Here is a 13,032-nt window from a genome sequence, read left to right as displayed (position 1 = left end):
CGGCAGAGGCCAAGGACGACTGAGAGTGGTCCGAGGACCCTCTTGCTCGCCAGTGCGACTCCGAGCAGGATTGGGCGGACGACTTGGAGGACGACGTTTGCCTCTCCTCCGTCCACTATGGAGGAAGGTGCCTTGTATACAGTGGTGCTCCGTCGGGCTGCTGAGGTCCTTCACCTTGATCTCCCTGCGGTCGCACTGAAAACGTATCTCCTCACTGAAGTGCTCCAGTCGGCGTCCACTTCATCGGAGACGCTGCTATCGTCCAATGACGCCCTCACTGATGTCTTGTTGGGCACTTGGTCGCGGCCGGCTTCAGGGGCGCCTGTGGAGAAGAACGTCGCCAGGCTTTATCGCCCGGTGCTGGGTGATCCTGCCTTTCTGACCACTCATCTTACACCCGAGGGTCTGGTCATTCAAGCATCGACATCCCAGAGTGCCTGCTCCATGGCGCTGTCGGATAAGGACTCTAACGAGCTGGAGCAGTTTGGCAAGCGGGTGTTCTCGCCAGCCAGCCTGGGGCTGCGTTCAGTGAACACCGTGTGTCTTTTGGGCTGTTATTCCCACGTAGTGTGGGATACGGTTGCAGAGGTGTTGCCCTAGTGTCCTGAAGAGGTCCAGGCTGTGTTGTCCCAGGCTTTGGCCGAGGGTAAGGACGCGGGTAAATTCACCATTCGTTGTGGCTTAGATACCGCGAGACTCTGCGTAGGGCGAGTTCCACGACTGTGGCATTCCTCACCACGCCTGGTTGAGGTCTATCGGGTTCTCCCGTGATGTCTAGAGTTCGCACATGGACGTGCACCTTTGATGGCACTCGCCTGTTTGGTGATAAGGCTGACAGTGCGCTGGAGAGTTTTAAAGACTCTCAAGCTACTGCCAAGTCCTTGGGCCTTTCTGCCATTCGCCCGGCCATGTCTACTTTTCATTCCTTTCGTGGCCAGGGAAGTGGCACCCCTGCCAGTTCGTTCAGTCAAAAGCCTGCACAGAACCAAACTCCGCGTGGCTGTGGGCGTGGAGGCCGCCCTGGTGGCTCCAGGGGCCTGCGTGAGGGCCATCCCACCTCCGCCCCTACGGTATCCGCCTCAAAGCCTTCCTAGTCTGAGCTTCGGGCGCACACCAGATTCGTCATCACCTTCCCCATTGGTGTTCTGTCACTTCCTACAGGTGGGTGCTGCAACTCGTCCGGAGGGGTCACTCCCTTACCTTCGAGTTTACCCCCCCCCGGTCATGCCTCCAAAGTTTCACAGCATGTCAGGGGATCACTTCGCGCATCTCCAGCAGGAAGTCATGGCCCTCTTGGCCAAGGGGGCCTAGAGCGCGTTCCTGGGCCAGAAGTAGGGTGTGTTTGTTATTCCCACTACTTTCTGGTCCCCAAGAAGGACAAGAGGGGCTTGCGCCCCATTTTGGACCTCAGGAACGTCAATCGCTTCCTCCTGAAGGAGAAGTTCAAGATGTTGACTCTGGCTTAGTTCTTGGCTGCCCTTGACCCTGGAGACTGGATGGTAGTGTTGGACTTGCAGGACGCCTATTTTCACATCCCCGTCCTTGCGGCCCACCGGCGTTACCTGCGGTTCATAGTAGGCCCGGAACATTTCCATTTTTCTGTTCTCCCCTTCGGCCTTACCAGTGTCCCTCGGGTGTTCAAGACAGTGATGGCACTGGTCGCTGTTCATTTGCGCAGGTCAGGGGGGTCAGTCTTTCCCTACCTCAACGGCTGGCTGTTGAAGGCGGGCTCAACCCAAGCGGTAGTCACCCACCTCCAGACTACGGCGGACCTCCTGCATTTGCTGGGGTTCTCCATCAACGTGCTGAAGTCGCACCTGAGTCCCTCTAAGAAGCTCCCCTCCATCGGAGCTGTTCTGGATTCAATGCATTTCCGTGTTTATCCTCCCGAGCAACGAGTCCAGGATATTAAGGCAATGATTCCGATCTTTCAGCCTGTATCCCGGGTTTCAGTCAGAATGATCCTTCGGCTCCTGGGCCTGATGGCCTCCTGCATCCTGCTAGTGCAACATGCCAGATGACACATGCAGGCTGTGCAGAGGGACCTAAAGTTCCAGTGGGCGCAGCATCAGGGCAACCTGTCCGATCACGTCCAGATCTCGGAGGGCACTGCTCAACAATTGCAGTGGTGGCTCGGGAATGGCGATTGAGTCAATGGCAGATCCCTCTCCCTTCCCCAACTGGAGCACACACTTGTGATGGATGCGTCTCTCCTGTCGTGGGGAGGCCACTTGGGAGAGGCGGAGATCAGAGGCCTCTGGTCTCAGGCAGAGTCTCGGCTACATATCAACCTTTTGGAGCTTCGGGCGATCCGACTTGCACCGAAGGCATTCCTTCCCTCTATCCGGGGAAGTGTGGTGCAGATGCTCACGGACACCACCACCGTCATGTGGTATTGCAACAAACAGGGCGGGTGGGGTCCTGGACCCTATGTCAGGAGGCTCTGCGCCTCTGGACATGGCTGGAACATCAAGGCATTACCTTGGTGGTTCAACACCTGGCAGGTTTTCTGAACGCCAGGGCGGACGACCTCAGCCGCCGGTGCTTGATGGATCACGAGTGGTGTCTGAACTCGGACATGACGCAAGGTCTCTTTCAGAAGTGGGGAGAGCCTTGGTTAGATCTATTCGCCACCCAAGAAAACGCACAATGTCATCAGTTCTGTGCGTTGGAATTTCCAAGGCGGCACTCGTTCTGCGACACTTTTCGACGCGAGTGGAGTTATCTATTGTACGCCTTTCCGCCTATACCACTTCTACCCAGAGTGCTGTAGAAGATTTGGCGCAACCGGGCCCAAGTCATCCTTGTGGCTCCCAATTGGGCACAAAGATACTGGTATCCCGAGATGCTCAGCATGGCGATCGATCCCCCGATCCAACTGCCGCTACAGGAGGATCTTCTGTCGCAGCAGCAGGGGACGGTTCTCCACCCAAACCTGTCCAGCCTCCACCTCCATGCATGGAGATTGAGCAGCGACAGTTGACAGCTTTTGATCTTCCTCCCAAAGTCTGTGATGTAATTCTGGTAGCCAGGCGTCCCTCCACTAAGAAGGTATACGCCTGCAGGTGGAACAAATTTGTGGCATGGTGCACAGCAGAGGATGTGGATCCCCTCTCTGCCCCTCTTTCTGAAGTCCTTTTGTTCCTTCTATCTTTAGCCCGGCAGGGCTCTGCTCTGGGCACTATCAAAGGTTATCTTTCGGCCATCTCCGCCTTTCTACAGCTTCCAGATCAGCCTTCTCTTTTTAAGTCCCCGGTTGTTAACCGTTTCCTGGAAGGCGTAACGTACACGTTTCCTCCTGTGCCTTTCATAATGCCTCAATGGGACTTAAATCTTGTCTTAACCTTTCTAAGCTCCTTCATAACTGTCCCTTACATCTTCTCACTCTCAAGACGGCTTTCCTGGTAGCTATCACCTCTGCCAGAAGAGTGAGTGAGCTCCAGGCTCTTTCTTCTAAAACTTCATTCCTTTCTGTTCATCGGGACAAGGTGGTTTTGAGGACCCGTCATTCTTTCTTGCCAAAGGTTGTCACGCCCTTCCACATCGGGCAGACCATCACCTCGCCCACCTTGTTTCCACCTCCGCATCCTTCAAAAGAGGAAGAGGCTCCACCGTCTAGACCCAAAACGTGCGCTCTCGTTTTATCTGAAGCACACACAACAGTTCCGGGTGGATGACCAGCTCTATGCTGGCTACGTGGGCGCCAAAAAAGGTCGGACTGTGCACAAACGGACCATCTCTCAGTGGGTCGTTCTCTGCATCAAGGCCTGTTACTCGTTGGCTAAGAAGGAGCCTCCTGTGGGGCTGCATGCCCATTCCACTAGGACAACTGCAGCAACTACTGCCATGAGACGCGGCGTTCCCTTGCAAGACATTTGTCAGGCAGCTACGTGGGCCTCGCTGCACACGTTTACCAAGCATTACTGCCTTGACAGTCAAGTCCGGAGAGACAGCTTCATTGGCCGTTCTGTTCTCCGTGACTTTCTGGAGTAATCTTATTCACAGACCCACCACCGGGGTTGGTATTGCTGGGGTATCTATTCTAAGGTAAGGAATCTATCACTAACGTGTCTCTTTTAGATGCACAAGTTACTACTTGTGTAATGATATATCTGTAAGAGACATTAGTTAGTGATAGATTCCTTACCGCCCCACCCATCCTCCCCATTTTATGAACTGATTACTAGGATTAAGAACATCCCTTTTAGGGCCCTAGTTTCATGGCACCAGTGGTCAGTTTCTTGCATGGCTCTGTGGTCCTGGCGCGGAAAGTCGTGTATAGAACTGACGTCAATGCGCATGGGTGGCGCCTAAGTAGTCTCCGTGACGTCATCTCGGCGCATACGATGCCAGCGACATACACGGAGCTGCACGACGCCACCTACTGACGCGCAGGGGTACCGCTAGCAAAACTTTTTCCGGATCCTGTCTGACGCCTGGGGATATTCTAAGGTAAGGAATCTATCACTAACTAATGTCTCTTACAGATATATCCTTACACAAGTAGTTACTTGCGCTTCATGCCCAATTTGTTGAGCAGTCTTTTATGAGTAATAATCCCAGATACCTAAATTGTTGGTTGCATCCCTATGGTGCAGTGGTCAGTCTAGCTATTTCTATGACCCAGCATCTGAAGATAAAATTGACTTGGGGCACTTCACACAAAAGCCATTGAAGTACAAGCAACTGGGTGTCTGCACAATACAACAGGAAATGGGTCTTTCCACTGGTGTTCTAAAGCTGGAACGTTGCAGTGAATAATATGCAAGGTTGAGCGTTGACACATAAAGTCGCAATGGTGATGCGACCGTTCCAGACAGATAATTTGTCAGTGACTCTGCCAGTATTTTCACTTCAGAGGCAGAACACCCCTCACATTGACGCTTCAAACATCATCAACAGGTTTGGGAGCGTTCCCCATAAGAGCTGCTTGAGGGTTAGGCTGTTTGGCCCCATTGTTTTTACGAACTGCAGTACTTGACAGCTCCTCTCTCAAGACTTCTGCCTGAAGCCCCCAGCCTGTGAATGCCTTCCAATGGAAAGGCCTGATAAGATGCCAGAAAACTCCAGAGATGCTGTGGTGCTAATATGTACACAATTTCTTACAACTATTCAGCAAAGTTACTGGCAATACTGTTGTTTCTTGCAAGCATACTAGATGATTCCTTGATACTCCTACCATTTCTAACTACTTCCTTCCCCTGAGAAGCCAGTGAAGCAACTCCCCCTTTTTTCCCTGTGGTAATAAATGTTTCCACAAGGTCTGCAATTACTTCAGCAACCCTGAATTTTGTTAGAAATAGAGTTTGGTTAACTTCCTTAGAAGGTCTATGATCTGCTTGTCATGTATCCACCATGCTCTCAGATGGCCCACATGTTGGATCGACTGGGATATTTGGCCTACATACTGTATGATTGATTAATGATCTGATGAGTTGTGTGCAAGGATACATGTACTCAATACCATGACTGAGATTGATGTAAGGAAATAATGTAGGTGAAGAAAGATCAATGGACATGAGAGTAGTATGTGCTTTCCAGATGTCAGACAGCCTGGTAGATGAGGACCAGTCTGAAAGTGCAGTGCATCTTTCGGAAAGTGGCAAACATTTGCTGTGCCCATCAGTCACAGGCCTCAACAAGCACACGGGTGACTGTGCATCCAATGAGCTGAGCGCACCAAGGACTTCACTGGAGGAATAAGGAGATACTTAAGCATTTAGAAATGTCCAAGTGTGGTACCCAGTAGTGCCAATAACCATTACATATCTACCTTGTCAATTTAGGGGGTTTACTGTACCTAGAAGAGGGAACCCTTTCCAAATTGAATTGCTACAGTCCTAGAGCTCATTTTGGAACCCTCATGCAACACTCTAGCAAAGTTACATCTGTGTAGAAAAGGATGATTAGTGCCTCTTACAGCATCCAGATGAAGGCCCCCGACCCAGTCGTAGTTCACAGCAGGTTGAAACATGTTGACCAAAGGACATCAATGGTCCTAACAAGTGCTCGTGTTTTTAAACGTGCCACAACAAAACATGAATAAAAAGAATCACTCTGCTGTGATTCAATTTTTTGGGAAGGTTTTAAAAGCCTCTCTAGTTCAAGGCTTTGAGATGGGACATATCATTGAATTGTCAGAAGTACACATTCATATACTAAAGGTGCTGTTGAGGTACTACAAAGAATCCCCGGCTAGATTTCCATCAACAAAACCGATGCTGCAGTGATGAACGAGCCTGGAGATAAAGCATGCAACCAGAGTGGGGTGAGTGCTTGATGTGCTTTTACTCACGTAGCCTTGAGTTCATATTCTGGCTAATATGTCTATGAAGTGCATCCACTATGAATTAAGGAACTGGTGTGTCCTCTTCCTTTAGCTTTCAGTACCTTATGTTGTTAATGCGTGCTAGAGAGAATGTCCTGAACACCGGAAACAGAATCTCTCTTCATCTTCCTGTTTGTTGATTGTTAACTTAAAATGCATTCAGAGCAAAATATTGCATATCAGATATTCTTGACAAAGGTCCATCCTTCAGAAAGTTTATGCATGTGGATTTGTTAACATTCTGAATAAAAAACTGTTAATTAGCCACTTTATCAAGACAATAAAACTACTGAATGTGCAATGGTGATTAGTGAAACGCACTATCGTTCTGACCCTCTAAGACAGCCAAACAGTCACACGCCCTAAACAAATAAAGCCATTGTTAGATTTGGGGGTCTCTAGTTGGCACAGGTTGGTACTTGTGACAAATAGGGACCCTCTCCTCTAGTCAGGGAAAGGGGGATTACACACCTAAAATAACCCCTGCTCACCCTCTAGGTTGCGTGGCGCGAGCAGTCAAGGCTTATTTCAGAGGCGTTGTAAGTTAAGCAGTTGTGACCACATATAGTAAACCAGTGACAACACTACAAATGGACACCACACAGGTTTTATATAAAAAATAAGTAGACTTTATATAGAGTTGCCACAAGACCAAACACAACAACAATTACAACAATCAATCAATTACACACTATGATCACGTTAAGATGGTAGATTAAGCTTAGTGCAGTTCAGTTCGTAGATGCGACACTCTGCGTCAATGTACCTTATGAAGAAAAGGGAAGGTTTAGGGACTGGGAAGTGGGTGCACTTGCCCAGTCAGCATGACAGTACCAGACTGCACGCAGGCTCTGCAATGGCAGACCTTAGACACATTTTACAAGGCTGCGTCTGTGGGTGGCACAACCAGTGCTGCAGGCCCACCAGCAGTATTTGGATTACACACCCTGGCACACTCAGTGCACTAGACTAGGGACTGAGAAGTAAACCAACATAGCCAAACATGGAATCACTAATCCATACATCAATTTACAATATCGAGCACTTGCACTGTGGCACTGGACAGCAGTGGCACAGTGCCCAAAGCATCTAACACCAGCAAAAATACATGAGGAAACAGCAAAAAATGGAAGGGAGGCCCACGCCAATGGTGCCAGGTCTAACAGCCATAATCCAGCAATTCATGTTATTTTCGCAGCAAAGTAAATACATCAAAGAGCAATAAGTGGCTTTCAATTGCAAGGTACACGTAGTGTTATATCTGCACTCTAACATAACTACGTATGCCCCATCATCTAAACATAATGTGAACACAAATTGGACAATGTAACCATCCATGAAATGCCAGCCAAACGATGGAAACCATGAAAACACCTTAAAGTCCATGGCTGAAGGGAGCGGATTTAAAGTCTTTTCTCTCGCCGTACTACTTATTGTACTTTTTGACGAAGTTATGCCTAAACATAGAAAGCCATGCCTATGAAAAATAACTGCAGCCCACGCATTTAAACAGCTAGAGCAAAAGGACTTGAGCAAAACGTTCTGTAGGCAATTTGAAAGGGGACTGTAAGGTATAATGGTTTGTTATGATGACCAAAAGTGCCCACGCTTTTATCTCAGACTACTTAGTAATGTGCGGTTTTCTCCAACTGGATTAAAATAATTTTACAGCTATGTAACTTCGTTTCACTGATTTCAGAATCGTTTTCATTCATGTACTTTTATTTTTCAGGCTAAAAGTTTAGAGCATGAAAAACACAATTTTCTAAACAAAATACTAGGAGGACATGTACGTCTAGGTCGCTTGGAAGAAAAGGTCAAGGTAAAACAATTTCTCAAGGATTTTTGCACTGTCTTGTTTCACCTATTCATATTTTTACGTTTCTGTATTCCTTGGGATTCATATTGATGTGAACTATAGAGTATAAAAAACGTGTCTACAATATGCCCTACCCAAGCCCTCTTCCAGAATGTTCAGTTTCCAGAGCTGAAGCTGAAATGTGAAAAAGAAGTTAGTTCAACAGAGTGAGACGCAGATTACACGTTGCACTTGTTGAGTGTCGGACATAACAATTGCTTTTGGACTCATTCTCTTCCGTGCAATGCACAGGACATAACTTCTAGCGGTAATTAGACAGAATAGTTGAATGTGCTTCTACATTCACTGCATGCTTTGAGTCTTAAAGATATGCAACGAGCCTCTTCAGGGTTTGATTATTTATCGTTTTTTATTTGATAAGTTATTAAATATCAATGATACAACAATATGTATTTTGTGGGGAGAGGCAGGAATTCTCCTACTCTGTTATAGGGATCCCCTTTTCCTCCCTCAGTTCTGGTCCACCAGGTAGATACCATAATCACTACTGCAGCTATATTTTTTACTGGAGCCTGACACAGTGAAATGGCAGATAGAAAATGGTGGTACCCATTAGATTTGTGCATTTGAAAGAAACAGGTTAGTGTTAGATTCCTTACCTTAGAATATCACCAGGCGTCAGACTGAATCCGGAAAGTTTTGCATAGCAGTACCCCTGCGCGTCGGTAGGCGTCGTCTGCGGCTTCGGGTGGTCACTGGGATGACGTCGTCGGAGTACTTAGACGCCGCCCTCGCGCGCTGACGTCAGTTATTCTTTTTTTCCGCACTAGCAAGCGCAGATCTGGAAGAGCAGTACTCCTTAGTCACTTTTTGACTAACTTTTTTTCAATCTATTTTGGATCTTCGGTAGGGAAGCCCGGGTTCAAGCCCTGTGACGACTGTAACCGACTGATGTCGGTTACCGACCCCCACCGTCGGTGCCTTTATTGCCTCGGGCCGACCATAATGAAAAGTCGTGCCCCGACTGCCGGGCCTTGATGTTGAAAGCTAGGCGGGAGCGGTCCCGTAAGCGACTCGAGATTCGGCAGTCGGCCCCGTGCCACTCGAGGTCCCGGTCCAGGAGGAGGTCGAGGGACCGGTCGCGGGCCACAGTCATCACATCTCGGCGAGTCGACACCACTCATTTGGTTCAAAGTCCTCAGGTAAGTCGAGGCACAAGAAGTCGAAGTAGCGACATCGCTCTTTTGACTCCCCCCGACGCCCGCGCAACGCTGCCAGGGGTTCGGGCGACACTGCCCACGCAGCTCCGCCGGAGCCGCAAGCGCCGCGTCCAGCTCCACACCCGCCGGTCCCTGGGCTGAACGCGACGCCGGAGGAGATCAGCGCCTTCCTCACGGCCATGAGGTCGCACTTCTCTCCGTCGGGGTACCTTCGGGCTCCGCGGACCCGTCTAAGAGCCCAAGCGGACCGGCGGCTTTGGCCCCGGCGCCGTCGGGTGCTTCGGCCCCGGCGCCGTTGGCGACTTCGGTCCAGACGCCGCAGGGCTCCTCAGGATGCCGGTCGACCTTACGACCCCTCCGCCGGTGTCGTCACCAAGGCTGTCGCCCCCCACCCCGGTCCGGATCCGACGTCGGACCGGCGCCGCCCGGCGCCGTTTTCGAAGCAGATAGGTGAGCCCTTCACCGACGATCCGGCTCCAGCATTTTTTCCTGACCTTCATGAGATGGAGGACGAGGGGCATTGGGAGGGGTCTGAGGACCCTCTGGCACTGCAGTGCCAGTTGAGTCAGGACTGGACGGACGAACTTGGAGAGGCCAGTGGTCTGGACACTTCGCCCGACACTGGTTTTGTCTCCCCTCTTTCCATGGCTAAGGAGGAGGGGGCTGCGTACAGCGTGATGTTGACTCGGGCAGCCAAGGCCTTGGCTCTTGAGCTCCCAGTCGCGGCCGTGAGGACTAACCTGCTCACTGAGGAACTCAAACCGCAGGCAAGCTCCTCGGAGCCTCTCCTGCCGTTCAACGAGGCCCTCACTGATGTTATGTTGGGCACCTGCTCCAAGCCCTCCACAAGCCTCCCTGAGGATCGGAATGTGGCCCGACGCCACCGCCCGGCTCCGGGCGACCCCAGTTTCCTGTCCATTCAACCCACCCCTGAGAGCCTGGTGATCCAGGCCTCTACTTCCCAGACCGCATTCCCTACCGCCCCTCCGGATCGGGAATCCAAAAGGTACAACCAGTTCGGTAAGAAGCTGTTCTCCTCACAGAGTTTGGGTTTGCAGTCGGTAAACACCGCCTGCCTTTTGGGCCGTTATTCTCACTCTTTGTGGGATACGGTTGCGGGAGTGCTACCGCAGTGCCCGGCGGAGGTCCAGGCAAAGCTAACCCAGGCCCTCGCGGAGGGAAGGGACGCAGCACGATATTCCATTCGATGTGGACTGGATACCACGGACTCACTAGGCAGGGCGATTGCAGCGACGGAGGCGGTTCGCCGCCACGCCTGGCTGAGGTCCGCCAACTTTTTGGGTGATGTCCAAGCATCCCTTATGTACATGCCCTTTGATGGCCGTCGCCTTTTTGGCGACAAGGCGGACAGCGCGCTGGAACGTTTTAAGGACTCCAGGGCTACAGCCAAGTCCTTAGGCCTCGGCCAACGCCAGCAGACTTCCGCCTTTCGTCCCTTTCGTGGCCAAGGAAGGGGCGCCCCCTCACGTCCAGCTAGCCACAGGCCGCAGAACCCACCTCAACGCGGTCGTGGTAACCGCCGTGGCGGTGACGGGGGATACAGGCAAGGCCAGTCCACACCCGCCCCTGCAGCATCTGCCTCAAAATCCTCCTAGTCCGAGTTTTCAGGCCCCTGGAGATACTGTCTAATTTGTTGATTCCCTATGTACCTACCCGCCAGCTGCGTTCGGCCGAACACTTTCTTGCCAGGGTCCTCCGGGGCAAGTGGCTTAGAGCTGGGGGTCGGTCCTTTCGGTATCTTGCGGCTAAACTATGGAATTCCCTGCCTGTGCAGATTCGCCGTCTTGATTGTCTTCTATCCTTCTGTAAAGCGATTAAAACCTTTCTATTTTCCAGGGTGTAGCCTTTCTAGGACCTAGCTTCTGTACTCTGCTGGCATGTCTTCTAGCGCCGGGACGCTGCTTCCATGAAGCATCTGTTGCGCTATATAAATGTTCCAAATAATTTGACGCCAGTGGGGAGGCAGGGTTCGCCGTCACCTCCTCCACTGGCACTCCATCACATCGGACAGGTGGGTGCTGCAAATCGTCTGAAGGGGCTACTCCCTCCTCTTCAAGGCCACCCCTCCAGCCATGCCACCACAGTACCACCACATGTTGGGGGATCACTTGCACCTTCTGCAGGAGGAAGTTACGGCCCTCTTGGCCAAGGGGGCCATCGAGCGCGTTCCTGGACCAGAAGTAGGACGTGGTTTGCTATTCCCACTACTTTCTGGTACCCAAGAAGTGCAAAGAGGGCCTACGCCCTATCTTGGATCTAAGGAGTGTCAACAGCTTCCTCTGGAAGGAGAAGTTCAAGATGCTGACTTTGGCTCAGGTCCTAGCTACCCTGGACCCAGAAGACTGGATGGTACCGTTGGACTTGCAGGACGCGTATTTCCACTTCCCCGTCCTGCCGTCCCACCGGTAATACCTGCGGTTCATGGTAGGCCATGAGCACTTTCAGTTTACCGTGCTCCCCTTTGGCCTTACCAGCGCCCCACGGGTGTTCACGAAAGTGATGGAGGTGTTCGCAGCTCATCTGCGCAGATTAGGGGTTTCAGTCTTCCCCTATCTCGATGACTGGTTGTTGAAGGCGGGCTCGCCACAAACAGTCGTCTCCCACCTCCAGACTACGGCCGACCTCCTGCACTCGCTGGGGTTCTCCATCAACGTGCTGAAGTCACACCTGTGTCCTTCTCAGAAGCTCCTCTTCATCGGAGCGGTTCTGGACTCAGCGCAGTTTCGGGTTTATCCTCCCGAACAGCGGGTTCGGGATATTCAGGCTCTGATTCCGATCTTTCAGCCTTTATCCCGAGTCTCGTCAGGTTGGTGCTGCGGCTCCTGGGGCTGATGGCCTCCTGCATCCTTCTGGTGCATCACACCCAGTGGCGGATGCGGGCTTTGCAGTGGGACCTGAAGTTTCAGTGGGCACAGCATCAGGGCAACCTGTCCGACTACGTCCGGATCTCGGAGGGCACTGCAAAACAGTTGCAGTGGTGGCTCATGAACCGCGATTTGGTCAGCGGCAGATCTCTCTCCCTTCCCCAACCGGAGCATGTAGTAGTGACAGATGCATCCCTCCTGGGATGGGGAGGCCACATGGGAGAGAGGGAGATCAGAGACCTCTGGTCTCCGGCGGAGTCCTGGCTCCACATCAACCTTCTGGTACTGCGGGCGATCCGGCTTGCACTTAAAGCATTCCTTCCCTCTGTCCGGGGAAGTGTAGTGCAGGTGTCCAAGGACATCACCACCGCCATGTGGTACTGCAACAAACAGGGCGGGGTGGGGTCGTGGACCCTTTGTCAGGAGGCTCTGCTCCTCTGGACATGGCTGGAACACCAGGGTGTCACCCTGGTGGTTCAACACCTGGCAGGTTCCCTGAACGCCAGGGCGGACGAACTCAGCCATCGGTGCATGATGGATCACGAATGGCGTCTGAACTCTGACGTGGCACAAGGTCTCTTTCAGCAGTGAGGAGAGCCTTGGTTAGATCTATTCGCCACCAAAGAGAACGTGCAATGTCATCAGTTCTGCGAGTTGGAATTTCCAAGGCGGCACTCGCTCGGCGACGCTTTTCGTCGCGAGTGGAGCTGCGGTCTGTTGTACGCCTTTCTACCTATACCACTCCTGCCTAGAGTGCTGAAGAAGATCAGGGGAGACCAG

The 13,032-nt window shown here is 51.7% G+C and overlaps 1 protein-coding gene across 2 annotated transcripts in view; it reads left to right on the top strand.

Annotated features, from left to right (window-relative positions):
* The window catches only part of CEP89 (centrosomal protein 89), a 1,308,678-nt gene that overhangs the window by 957,588 nt on the left and 338,058 nt on the right, over positions 1-13,032 (top strand). For both annotated transcript variants that reach the window (XM_086945134.1, XM_086945133.1), the window contains exon 17: positions 8,061-8,150. In XM_086945134.1, coding sequence (XP_086801260.1) covers positions 8,061-8,150 — 90 coding nt within the window. The remainder of the gene's footprint in view (positions 1-8,060; positions 8,151-13,032) is intronic.

Source organism: Lissotriton vulgaris, chromosome 12 (genome assembly GCF_964263255.1).
Source record: "Lissotriton vulgaris chromosome 12, aLisVul1.2, whole genome shotgun sequence".
Lineage (NCBI taxonomy): Eukaryota > Metazoa > Chordata > Amphibia > Caudata > Salamandridae > Lissotriton > Lissotriton vulgaris.
This window is presented reverse-complemented; position numbering and strand designations above follow the sequence as displayed.